The sequence below is a fragment of the Rhyacophila brunnea genome, unplaced genomic scaffold, assembly GCF_057557595.1.
Source record: "Rhyacophila brunnea isolate RB1 unplaced genomic scaffold, BYU_Rbru_1.0 scaffold_21, whole genome shotgun sequence".
Lineage (NCBI taxonomy): Eukaryota > Metazoa > Arthropoda > Insecta > Trichoptera > Rhyacophilidae > Rhyacophila > Rhyacophila brunnea.
Genome location: NW_028232871.1, coordinates 10835105 through 10848190, shown reverse-complemented (window position 1 = coordinate 10848190; position 13086 = coordinate 10835105). Strand labels below are relative to the sequence as shown.

Sequence of the window (13086 nt, the reverse complement as noted above, 5' to 3'; positions counted from 1 at the left end):
AAGGTGAACAGCCGTGCGGGGGGGGTCAAACGTAACGATTCCTCACAACTGTTTCAGCTCAATATCCATACTTACATCAATAATACAAAGAACGATTATCAGCCACTCACAAAACCCGTTGGGGATGTGGGATCCAAACGCCATACCGCTCTTCACCAGGTGTGAAGTTTATTATGTTTTTTTAAATTTTTTTTAACCATATCCTATAATAAGAAGATCATATGGGCTTCAACAGAGTGGAGGTATGTAACATTTTTTTTTGTTTTTACGATAAATGGGTGTTGGCAACTTGCTCAACTTATTAAGTCTACACTCTTGACTACAAACACACATTGAAAAAAATAAACGTGTATTTGCCAGACCCAGGATTCGAACCTGGGACCCACAGTACCGAAAACGGATGCTGGTATGCAATTACGATAACAAAAAACTAAGTTTATTTAACAAAGTGAAAAACATGTTTAAATTTACATACAATATTCTAATATTTATGTACATTAATATCTTTTTGTAAATATTGCATTTACTTCTCTACATAACAGACAAAACATGGCTATCAGGTATCGAGCCCAAAAACAACGATAGGCAATAATATTATTACTAGACAACTTATTATCCTACCTACTAGGTACAGAATTAGTTATAATAAATTAAATATTTATTATTGATTGATTTTTATCACTGAACGATGGGACAATAGACGACGGACATCTGGACACGACATGGATAAAACACAAAAGAAATACACATATGTTACAATTTGAATAACGATTTGTCCAAATGGTGCTCGCATCCAGTCAACGGAACTGAATTATCCCGTACGTTTGGTATAGATAAATCATTATACATTGGCACCATAGGCGATTCGTGGGTGTATTGGAATTGTTTGCTGCAATGCCTGTTTCAATGGTAACAATAACAATACCACTAAAAGTGCAGGGTGCTTTTACCATGCCCATGGTGCTGCTGTATAATGATTTACCTATAATGACATAGAACTAGTATAAACTAAATTTTAAAAAATCAAAATCATATGGAAGTATTACTTGCATATTATTAAGTAAAAGTTAATCATGATAAAAAAATAATGTCACAAAATAATAATAGCTGATCTCATAATATGATGTTTAAAAATGAATAAATCTTAAATTAAATTTTATTTAAAAAAAAAATTTGCAGCTCCCTGGGAAATCTTTCAGCTTCAGTTGAAACAATATCAAAAACATTGACCTATTGCATGGAAATAACACTTTTGTGTTAACAAATAACAATTTATTCAGAAAAACCGCTTCTTCGACCAACAACTCAATAATATTCATCAATTAAATTATCACTAATAATTCTTGACATACGTAAACTGTCCGTTTGTATTTTTGCACGTATGATTAAACTCAATTTCTGCACACGGAGCAGCAGCCCGTCTTGCCCGACGCACTAAAAGAAATTGCATCTGTGCATGTTCATGGTTAAATAGTACCTTGTAAGCGAAACACGTCTTGTAAAATAATTGTTATGGTATGTGGCGAATAAGAAGTGCTGTATACATTTTATAAAAAATAGTTTTTCATGATTGTTCTCTAAACACATATGGAGCATGTGGCGGCGGCGAAGGGTGGAGGTAGCCTGTTAAGATCCGACATAAATAGTGCAGACTAAACTTTGTCTGTCAAATGTATTTGTTTTCATTGAACTAAGACTACAATGTGTAGATAGTGTTTGTTAGCTTTTAAATTTTTAATTAAACCCTGCTTAATCCGAGCCAGTAGATAATAATGTAGTCAACAAATATTCGTTTCTCTATAAAATATTTAAAATATTATACCATTAAACCATACATAATTTTTTTAGATATTTTATAGGTATACGAATATTTTTTATTGATTTGGTTTGGTTTAGGCAGGGCGTATTCTTAATTAAACAAAAACAGTACGACTGAAAAAGTGTGCACTATTTTTGTCCAATCGCCCATAGCATACCTAAACTATTAAGGTTTGGTTAATTGAATTTTAAAAACTAACCAGCATTATCAGAATTTCTGAAAATGCTGAATTCATTTATTCATTTACAGAATTCTGTAAATTGTATTCTTAGTTCAGTGTAAACGAATAAGTATGACTGACAATGTTTAGTGTGCACTATTTATGTCGAATCTTATCAGCCTACCTCCATCGTTCGCCACTGGCATGTGGTAAGCATACGGTGTCTCCAAGAGGCCTGTCACTCACTAGTCTTATACAGTACTTTGATTTTGATCAATCAATATTATTAATATGATCGTTACAAAAGAGAAAATGGTCATTCAGACGACAGGTCTAAATGATGATGTACGGCTGATTTTAATGTTACATGAAAGAAGTTAACGAATCCGGAGAAAATACTTGCAGGACAGGTTTTACTTTTAATGCGGAGAACAAATGAATTTCCAGCATCACTGAGTTTCAAATTCATACCGAAATGAAACAGTGCATCGCCTTGTTCCTCCGGTTTCTCTATACCTTCGATAATCTTCGCCGATATCAAGGATTGATGATCCATAAAAGATTCTCCTTCAATACTCGACACATCGATATCCTTCCTCGGATCCCACACATTATAGACGACAGCACATTGATAACAGATATAAACAGAGGCATTAGTGCGGGGCATAGGCGGAATATTTACATTACCTTGACTCTTACAATGCAAAATATTTTTAAAAATATCCAAAACAACTTTTGACAAGTTTGTAATGAGATTCGCTACGGGGGCACCGGATACTTTCCCGCCGAATTTCGTAAGAATGGTGTCAGGTATTTTAATATTAAACGTTTGTTTGCAAACACGGCCCTTTTCTTCGGGTGCTTTTTGGTTTAGTAAAGTGGATATCAACGAACCGGCGGTGTTGTTGTCGAGTGACGTTGATATATTATCGATGGCCAGATCGCAGTGAGACTGGAACAATTTCACCAATTGTATTGTGACGCCTCGCGTGGTGTTCGTTGACAGAACGATCGGGTCCTGCACGCACATTGGTTTATTGGAAGTAAATTTTTCAACATATCCGTTATTTAAATTGTAAATGTAATTTTCCATTTCATCCGGTAGCTGCGAAGTGTTAGAGAGAAATTTAGATTTCTCAATACTATTTCCAGTCAATGTGCAAACAACGTGTGTTTTGAAATTGAACTCCGAATAGTAATGAAAGAAACCTAACACTAACGTCGATAATGACAAATCATTTTGCGTACTTGGAAACGTTTCAAATGTCAAATCGAAACCGCAATTCCAACCTTCTTCGTAAATATCAAATGAACGATCGCGTTGTAAGAAAATCAATGGAGGAATCATCGGTTTCTCCAGCTGTTGCAAATAAAAAATAATCAGCATTGTCAAGGAGTAACTTGTCATTTTCCCATTGCCTATAATATTATGATGTTTCGCCCAATATTTGATGAACGTAAACAATGGTAAAAGCCTCGGGTCCGTGTTCAGCAAAAATTTGATCAGAAACGTATTGCTTATACCAAATAAGTTTTTAAAGCTGACATCACAACTGTGGCCCGACGGTTTGTGAATGAACTTGACTATGGGTATCCTGGCGTTGGGTATGGAGACGATATTACCGAACATGTGATGAAAGGAATACAATCGTTTCCTTGTCCGGTTGACCAGAAACCGTTGGGCGTCCTCAGACGATCTACCAAGGCACACTTGCCTTTTGAGGTTTTCGGGTAGTTGGACGAAGCAATCCAGGTCGCTGCCCTTGAGCGCAAGCCCGCTGACGGCAGACCCGAAGCAAAGAACTCGGCAACCTGAAATAAAATCACACTATGAAGATAATATTTTGTATTCGAAATTTTATTTTTCTGTATAAAATTGTACTTATGTTTTTTTTTTAATATTATTATTTATATATGAGGCGTCTAATTCCAAAAAGCGATAAGTCCACATTTGGTCAAAATCGAGAAAAAATACGCACGTATTCTTTGTATAATTTTACACAATATGTATTGATCTATAAATTCCAAAACGCGACATAACCCTACGAAAGTCGCGATTTATTACAAAAAGCGCCAAGTCCGTGTTTCATATTATTTAAAGCTTGGTTGATTTCGCGCGTGTTTAAGTCAACCAATAAGGGAACGTTCAATATTGAAAAGGGCGTCTCCCATGCTGTAGCATCTGGTACACTCATGACAGTGCCACGGAAATATGTGCCTTATGCGGAGTAAATTAAAAAGTTAGCTACAAATAGCGCTACATACAATTTTATTTTGCCTATATTTATTACATTTAAGAGTTTATCGGCTAAAACAAATTGCCATTTGGTTCTAATTTCGACATAGAATACAACGGAAAAAATAATCTCACGTTAAAACAAATAATTTAAGCTTGAAACATAAAAACGTTGTTTCCCGAAAATATTGAATTGTGGACTTGTCGCTTTTTGTAATTAGACGCCTCATATATCGCACCGTGAGTGTAAAACCAAGGTATCTTCAAATTTTTCAATTTCAAGATTAAATGCAAAACAATAATTGCAAAAGTCGTGAACTTGATAATGTAAAACTGAAGTAACTGAAAGAACATGCAATAGAATGTAGATACGAGGGTGGGTCAATAATTCCTTAGAAAAAAGCATTAAAACAGTTTTTATTTTTGTATTTTTTTTTATTTCTCAACATAATCTCCTTGGAGCTCAATACACTTGGTTAGACGTTTCTCATTTTTTTTAAACCGTCAGAAAAATAAGTTTTCGGAAGGTCCTCAAAATAAGCATTTGTCCGATCGATGACTTCTTCATTTGAAAAAAAACGTTGTCCACTTAGCCATTTTTTTAAGTTTGGGAAAAGGAAAAAGTCACTGGGGGCTAAATCTGGCGAATACGGTGGGTGGTCGACCAATTCGAACTTCAATTCTTCAATTTTAGCCATTGATCGTAAACATGTGTGAACACGGGCATTGTCCTGATGAAAGAGGATTTTTTTCCTGTTTAAATGAGGCCGTTTTTCTTCAATTTTGTTTTTTAGCTGGTCCAATAAAGATGCATAATAATCCCCTGTTATTGTTTTTCCTTTTTCCAAATAGTCAACGAAAATAATTCCACGTGCATCCCAAAATACAGTGGCCATAACCTTACCAGCTGATTTTACGGTTTTCGCCTTCTTTTGACATGGTTCGCCTTTCGCAATCCACTGCTTTGACTGTTCTTTCGTCTCGGGAGTATAGTGGTGTATCCATGTTTCATCTACAGTCACAAAGCGACGAAAAAATTCATCCGGATTGCGTTGCATGAGCGACAACAGGGCTTTAGAGGCCACCACCCTATTGCGTTTATTGTCGACTGTGAGCAAACGCGGCACCCATCTTGCAGAATTTTTTTTTATGCCCAATTTGTCATGTAAAATAGAAATGACGCTACCTTTTGAGATCCCTGTAACCTCAATTATCTCAACTTTAATCTTCGGTCACTTAACACCATATCGTGGATTTTATTGATCATTTCTGGTGTAGTCACCTCTACAGGACGTCCTGAGCGTGGTTCATCCTTTGTTGATGTACGACCACGTTTAAATTCATTTAACCAGTTATAAATAGTTGCAAGTGAAGGAGCAGATGTGCCGTGAACTAAATCCAACTCATTTTTTATTTCCTTTGCTGTTAACCCTTTTATATTAAAATGTTTAATAACAGCTCTAAACTCAATTTTCTCCATTTTTGTAAACAAGCAAATTTTTTTTTTTTAAATGTACGAGAAACACACAACAACCCGACCAATCTGATTGAAACTTCGCAGCATACTGAATCGGTAGTGCCGCTGCATGAAAACAAACCGCTTACAGTACTAGTCGCGCCACCTGTCGGCTTTTCTAAGGACTTATTGACCCACCCTCGTATAAACCAATTATTATGGTTTTTTTAGAAACTCTATTTCTCCTAACAAAACGAAGACTTCAAACCCTAATATATCCAAAATATGTCTTTTGCAGATGCCTTGGTTTTACACTCACGGTGTGATATTCTCTTCTTCTCTCTTGTGAGGGTAATATTTGTTATAGTGTAAATTTCATGTTGTGAATGTCTTGAATTTACATTTGCTATGTCCAGTGTTTTGTTTCCTTAAATAAATAAACATAACCCTCTTCCCTTATTTTTGTGGTCCTTGTGTTATATAAAATAATGGACTTGGGTACATCATTGAGGAAGCGGTGTGTCCTACTGAAAAGTGCTACGTGGTCCACTATTATCATATTTATAGTGTGATTCTGACCTGTAATTGTCACGTGTAGTGAAACGGGGTAACTGATATGAGAATATTGATAATAATTCTTTAGTTTAACTGGATTAACCAGGAATAAAGTTTGTCCATCTAACCCAATAAATCAAATTTCAACTCTACCTGGAAAATTATCCTGAATTACATCTTCGAGGACCCTGCCGACCAAGAGAAGCTTGCCGTGCTCGTGCTGATTGAGAAGGACTTGCTGACACAGCATCCCCAATTGATTGTCAAAGTCTCCGACCAGACTCAGACCAGCCACTGCATCACTCGCGGCTGTACTCGGTGAACTGCCTTTATTGTCATTGCTAGCTGTAGCTTTTTTAGTATTTTGCGGACTTGTTCGGTTACCAGCTGAAAATAAAATAATATATCTTTTGAATCCATCCCATAGATTTACCATATGCATAAATGCCATAAATGATAGGCTTTAAGCTAGATTCACATAGATTTGTTGTGTACAAAGTATTCAGGGCCATTCATTGGCCGGCGTATTGGTATTAACTGGTGTGCAGCCAATGAGGTATCGAATGATTAGTTTGGAGTGGTTTTTAACCAATGAGATTTTATATCGTTATGATGCAATTTTCCCCAAACCTTAAGTGGGCAATGTATAATTTACATAGGTAACTTGAAATAACTACTATGTATCAAACATACAAAGACACACATACCATAAACGTCTGGATTTGCTCTTACAAATTTATTCCTTGTGTAACAAATAGTAATAGTTCACATAGCATTGGTGGAAACGTTTAAAATTGCAAATCAAAACTGCAGATTTTATTTAACGTATTTGACCTATTGTGTACAGCAGAGGTTCTTAACCGCGTGCTCGTGGGCACACATGCCCCCGCGGAGCCGTTTTCGTGCGCCCCCGACAAAGTAATAAATAACGAAATAAAATATTTATTGAAATCGCAACGAAATAACCATATTTTTGAGATTTGAGATTTAAAAAATTTTCATTTTAAAAGGTCAAACATTTGAACAATTAGATAACCATCATTGGCTGATGGACTTATATTAGGACTGATATTTGTAAACAATTTAAATCTTGATCTTCAGGGAAAAACTAAAGATATAGCAGAAATGATCAGTTCTATAAATGTCTTCAAAGCTAAAATACAGTTTTGGATTAGTAAATATTTTTTTGAAAAATTCTCTTACATTTTCCAAAGATGAAAAAAGTGTTTGGTGAAAATATTTTTGACGTAAAATTATTTATTACTCATCTTAAGACGCTTTTAGCGATGATTCCAGCAATTTTCCATTATCGAACCGATGGCTACATTTTTCTTTTCAATACAGACACATTACTAAAATTGCTAATTCCATAGCGGAAATTCTTCAGGAAGACACACCAAAAATTGAAGAAGAAACTTTAGATATTCAAAATGACATTATCTTAAATTCGAACGATTTTAATATAATGTTTTGACAAATTTTTAGAAATCCGATGTGCGCCCGCCACTATTATCCCAAATCTCAAATGCGCCCGCTACCGCAAAAAGGTTAAGAACCCCTGGTGTAGTGTCTCTCAGGGCAGAGTGAAGGTTGCCCCCAATCAACTCCTTCACTTGATCGCTTCAGCAAGCCGACGCTCTTCCTGTGTTTTGTCTTCCCTGGAGACTACCCAAAACCACCAGTCTCTCCAGGTTATTCGGTCCATGATAATTTATTGACTAAAGCTTACCTTTATCGGTAGGTGAAGGCCTACGAGCAGTAATGGTCAATTTGCTGCCGTGTAGAAACACCTTATTGCTGGACTGACTCGCAGTGGTGACTGATTCATGTTTTTGGAACTGTATGACGGCCTGGCCTTCCACATCTTTCAGGATGTCTACCGATTCCACTTTGCCGAAACCGGCTGCAAAAAAGTTCGTCAACGCCTTCTCGTCAGTGTTTTTGTGAAAACCTGCAAAGTGTTTCAATAGGCATTCATTAATCAAAGCATACGCGGCATGGACGATAAAGATCTATGCTTGACAAAGTTTACTATGTGTACAAAACATGTGTTGTACATAAATTATTTCATATAATATGGCCAGGAAATTAAGACTCTGTAGGATACAGGTACTGTGAGGCCTGTCAATAATGTACATAATCAAAAGGCATTTTGCGTTACATAATTCTTGGCAATGAATTTTTCCAAAATGTCAGTTAACTGTACATTTTCAAGTAAATCTTTTTCAATTGTCAGCAATTCAGAAAGTCTGTTTAATCATTGATATGCCAATGTTGATTAACATTCTTTAGATGCTTCATCATAGAGAAATCCCATCTCCAATCGCATTAGTTATTATTAAACGTGTCCGGAAATTTGTACATATGCAGTTCGCCGTATCATACTTCACCGTGAAATGTTGTATCGGAAATATATGGCCGTATATTAAAGATGTCCAACCTCTTTCGGTCGTTTAGTTCTGAGAATTTATGTCTAAATAAAACACGGTTCTTGTCGGTTTATAGAAAGCCAGCGGCAAACAAATTTTGAAAATAACCAATATACTGGATTATTTGTTAGGTTAGATTTTCATTCATTCATGAATTTTGCCGGTTCCCGCCTGGCTTGCTGTAAACTGACTTGTACCTAAAACACTTCCAAAATACGTATTGAATCTAATAAAATTGGAAGAGTACTGTCTCCACGAACAACGCGTAATTTGTTATTGCTATAGAGATGACCGTATATACGGTCAGATTTTTCCCGAGCTTAACCCTTTAACAGCCACTGACGAGTGGTTCTCGTCATGGGCATCTACTTTCGTGCGCCCGTGACGAGCGAAACTCGTCGCGCCGTTTTTGCGCCTAATATGAGTCATATATTTATTTTTTCAATTTTAATACGTGTATTGACATCTATGGGCAAGCTCTGCAGGCAGAAACGTTTGAAAAGTCAAATACATCGCGAGAATAAAGGGGATTCCCGAGAGGCCCATTCAGGGTTACCGATTTCTTCCCATGTACTGAGAAATTGTTGACTCATTAGTTCGCCCCGCGATCGCGTAATACTTGGTCATCGGGATGATAGTCTGATTTGCGTTCTAATTGAAAGATTTTGCATTTTTTCTTATTGAAATTTAATTTGTGTTGAGTTACGAAGTGTTGTGAGTATTTATATTTTTATTTTGCGTATGATTTGCGTATACAAGTGTTATATTGACGAGTTTACTTTTAGATTGAATTGAAACATTTTCGATATTTTCAGATTGAAAATTTTATTTGTGTCGAGTGACTAAGTACTGTGACTATTTTTATTTATACTTTGCATTCAATTTGGACAAACAAAAGTGTTATATTTACGAGTTTAGTTTACCAATTTTTCCAATTCAAAATGGATGAATATTGTGAAGATAGTGAAATTGACAATCTTTTAGAAACGATTGAATCTGAAGACGATAGTGATGATTCCGAATTTGATGAAGTTGACGATACTTTGGAAGTTGAAGAAAATGAACCAACTACATCCGAAGCTACTGAAAGGCCGACATTTGAGTGGAAATCGGATTTATTTAACCCGCGCGCATTTTCATTCGATGATACTGAATCGGGATGCAAAGCAGATAGTTTAGCTTCGGATGCACTTGAAATGGATTATTTCAAGTGTTTTATCCACATTTCCTTTATTGAAATGATAGTGGGAGAGACAAATAAACAATTTAAATTTGCTACAAAAAATATCACGGTTCTGAGTGGGTAGACTGCACAACCGATGATATATACACATTTTTGGGAGTGTGCATGCTCATGTCACGTAATTCTCGCAACAAAATTACTGAACACTGGTCTATCAAAAATATAATATCGAAAATAATACCGATATTGCAAAAAAAATGTGTACTTGTAAAATTTATAAATTTAATAATTTTTTTTTTTGAATTTTTTAAAAATATTTTTGAACTATTTCTTGTAAATTCGCAGTGTTGTGATAACCCTAACCTTGGTGCAAATTTTCCGACATTTTCATGAAATTATGATTGAAAAACCCTTTCGACGAACTTCAAATGATGTCTCATCATATGTAAGTGCTAGATATAAAATTTTCCACTGGTAATTAATTTTTTTATATATTATTTAATTCTTGGGCCCTGGAGTTATACCTAGTATTATCAGCTGGGCTGCTAAAAGGTTAATTAGATCCAAGAAATATTGCTTATCTAACAAAATTCAAATACACTACAGCAGGATACTTTGCAACTATATCGAAGTGAACAGATCTTCCTGCAGGCATGTGATGGTATCATTGATTCAGCAGAATAACTTGGGTGCCCACAGAAATTTTTAAATGTCTTTTCTCTGTTGAGTTTTTTGGCTAGTATAGATCTAAGAATTGCCATCTAACAAAAATGCGTGTGAAATAGGTCAAAATCCACCTGGGGCTGTAGTACCAGAGATATATCAGTGTGTAGAAAATGTTTAATTAAAATTTTTGTAACCTCTGACGTGAATTTCTCTCTCCGCCTCCTCAACTTGGTTCATCTGTAATTGAAGTTTGATAGACATTTTATTTATTCTTCAATATACTAGTCTCAAGTATTACCATTTGGAATATAAGCATCTATAGTAGGCGATGCGATATTTCAAAATGGTTTGCAATATTGAAGACAGTCTCTTGTATTGGCGAAGACCATTGTATGCTGGTACCTGAAATGAACATGAGCACAAAAAATAATTATTACTTTTATATCTCAAATTAAATGACATAAAATAATTGGATACATTCGATGGGTTAGTGCAGGGGTCGGCAGTATGTCAAGTGAGAAGAGCCAAATTGTCAAGGAAACAGGATAACAAAGGTACCAGAGAGCCGCATACAGTGAAACCCCGATTCTACGATTTTCTCTATCTTATAAACTCATTATACGGCTGCTTGAGATGAGGTGAAATTAGAGTTTTGTCTGAAGAGCTGCAAACGTCTAAGCAAAGAGCCGCTTCTGCCGACCCCTGGGTTAGTGCACACTTACTACATGTCCTGCGCATCTATTCTATACACAAGACTGCTATCGGCAGTTATCGAGGGTAGTTTCTCATTTTTTGTATTGAAATATTAATACTTATTGTAACAATTACAATAAGTTAGCCGTCTAAATAGTGAAAACTGTCTATCTCGCTCTAAAAATTAGCACAGCCAAGAGAGGTGCTGTTAAAACACAGCATTTATTGTAACATTTACAACTAACTTATTGTAATTGTTACAATAAGTGCTAATACTTTGATACAAAAAATGAAAAACTACCCTCGATAGCTGCCGATAGCGGCCTATATCAGTCTTGTGTATAGAATGGATGCGCGCGCAGCTGTGTGTTTTTGAGAAAATCAAATTTGAAAGATTCCAGTCAATTGAAAATCGAAGGCAAAATGGACATACATACTAAGCATTTCAATGAGACAATAACTGTGTATGGCGTGAATATGAACAAGAAAATGCATGTGAAATTCCCTGTTTATATGTGCATGGTTTTACTGCTGACAGTACATATTATCGCGGCCTAAGTTTTCAAGCGACAATTGAACCGTGCAATATCTAAGCCTGCACAGTAGAACGATAGTGGTGAACCTACCAGTAAAAAAACGAACTACACAGCGCACTCATTTTGAGGTTAACCGATTTTCACGACCTGTCAAATAGTACCATACAATGACAACATCGTATCTCGCTTACGCTTGAAGAATGAGATTGGCGAGACAGTCAGCACTTTTACGTGTAAACAGTTATTATCGCGATAGTTTAAAATACACACTATTGGTGCAAGTAAATCCATGTACGTGTACAGGCGCTATAAACACGTATTATTGACCAAGTTGCAAGATTGCATGCACGGATCAAAAAACTTCAGAAGCTTCTGAATTTTCACGCAATAATTGGTACTTGCATAGCGGATGCGCATGCGCAGTAGAACGATAGTGGCGAACCTGCCGGAAGAAATACGAACTACACCGCACAGAACATTTTGACGTTTACCGATTATTTATGAACCGTCAAAAATAACACCATACAATGACAACATCGCGTCGCACTTACGCTTAAAAAATGAGATTGGAGAGACAGTATCAACACTTTTACGTGTAAATAGTTATTATCGCGATAGTTTAAAATACACACTATTGATGCAGATAAATCCATGCACGTGTACAGGCGCTATTCTGAACTTTTTTGATCCATGCATGCAATCTTGCAACTTGCACGATAATACGAGTTACACGTGCATTAATTTATTGTTCGCAATAATACGTACTGGCATCAATAAATCCATGCACGTTTAACGGAGTATGTATAAGAAAATTAACTAATTAACGCCGACGATGATAATACAAGAAATGTAAATGAAGCTCAGAATACTTACATTTCATATCATAAGAGACAAATTTCGACTCTATTCAGTCCCCTAACAAATTTTATACACCATATAAATTGTTAAAGTAAATAAATTTAACTCATCCAGCTGTCAAAACAAGTGTGAAAAACAACAACCGAAAGGATAACCTAATCGAATTGCTTATAAAGAAACAATAATTTTGACTTTTTAAAACTTAACTACACTCCACATCTAGTAAGATTATTGCGTATTGTCATGTGTGAGATTAACCTCTTTGTCTATAATACTTCACAAATAACAACGTATGTAATATTATTATGAAGGATAAAAGGCTGTGTTTCAGTGTTTGTAAGTTTGTTTGTAATTTGTACGAGAAGATATAGACGTCATACATGCGTCATTTTCTAACCAAAATTTAGCAAAACTTTACGGTACAAAAGTTGCCAAGCCAAAGCTAAATATACTTTTCGCATTAAAAAATACAAAAAATATAATTTGATCAAATAT

General features: G+C 35.6%; 1 protein-coding gene across 1 annotated transcript; it reads right to left on the bottom strand.

Annotated features, from left to right (window-relative positions):
- Positions 1-200: 200 nt before the first annotated feature.
- LOC147070709 (speckle targeted PIP5K1A-regulated poly(A) polymerase-like) lies at positions 201-13012 on the bottom strand. The gene is made up of 5 exons (XM_085948899.1): positions 12607-13012; positions 10699-10906; positions 7956-8177; positions 6380-6613; positions 201-3791 (listed from the first exon to the last, which is right to left on the bottom strand). Exons 2-5 carry the CDS (start codon positions 10763-10765, stop codon positions 2296-2298), a joined length of 2019 nt encoding a protein of 672 aa, XP_085805025.1. The 5' UTR covers positions 10766-10906; positions 12607-13012; the 3' UTR covers positions 201-2295.
- Between the last annotated feature and the right edge of the window lie 74 nt (positions 13013-13086).

Bases quoted from the DNA above. Each gene is read 5' to 3' on its own strand.
- LOC147070709 (XM_085948899.1), bottom strand. From the start codon at position 10,765: ATGTCTATCAAACTTCAATTACAGATGAACCAAGTTGAGGAGGCGGAG. The intron at 6,614-7,955 runs GTAAGCTTTAGT...TTTTATTTTCAG, and splicing joins GCCTTCACCTACCGATAAAG to CTGGTAACCGAACAAGTCCG. The intron at 3,792-6,379 runs GTAGAGTTGAAA...ATTTTATTTCAG, and splicing joins AATTCAGGATAATTTTCCAG to GTTGCCGAGTTCTTTGCTTC.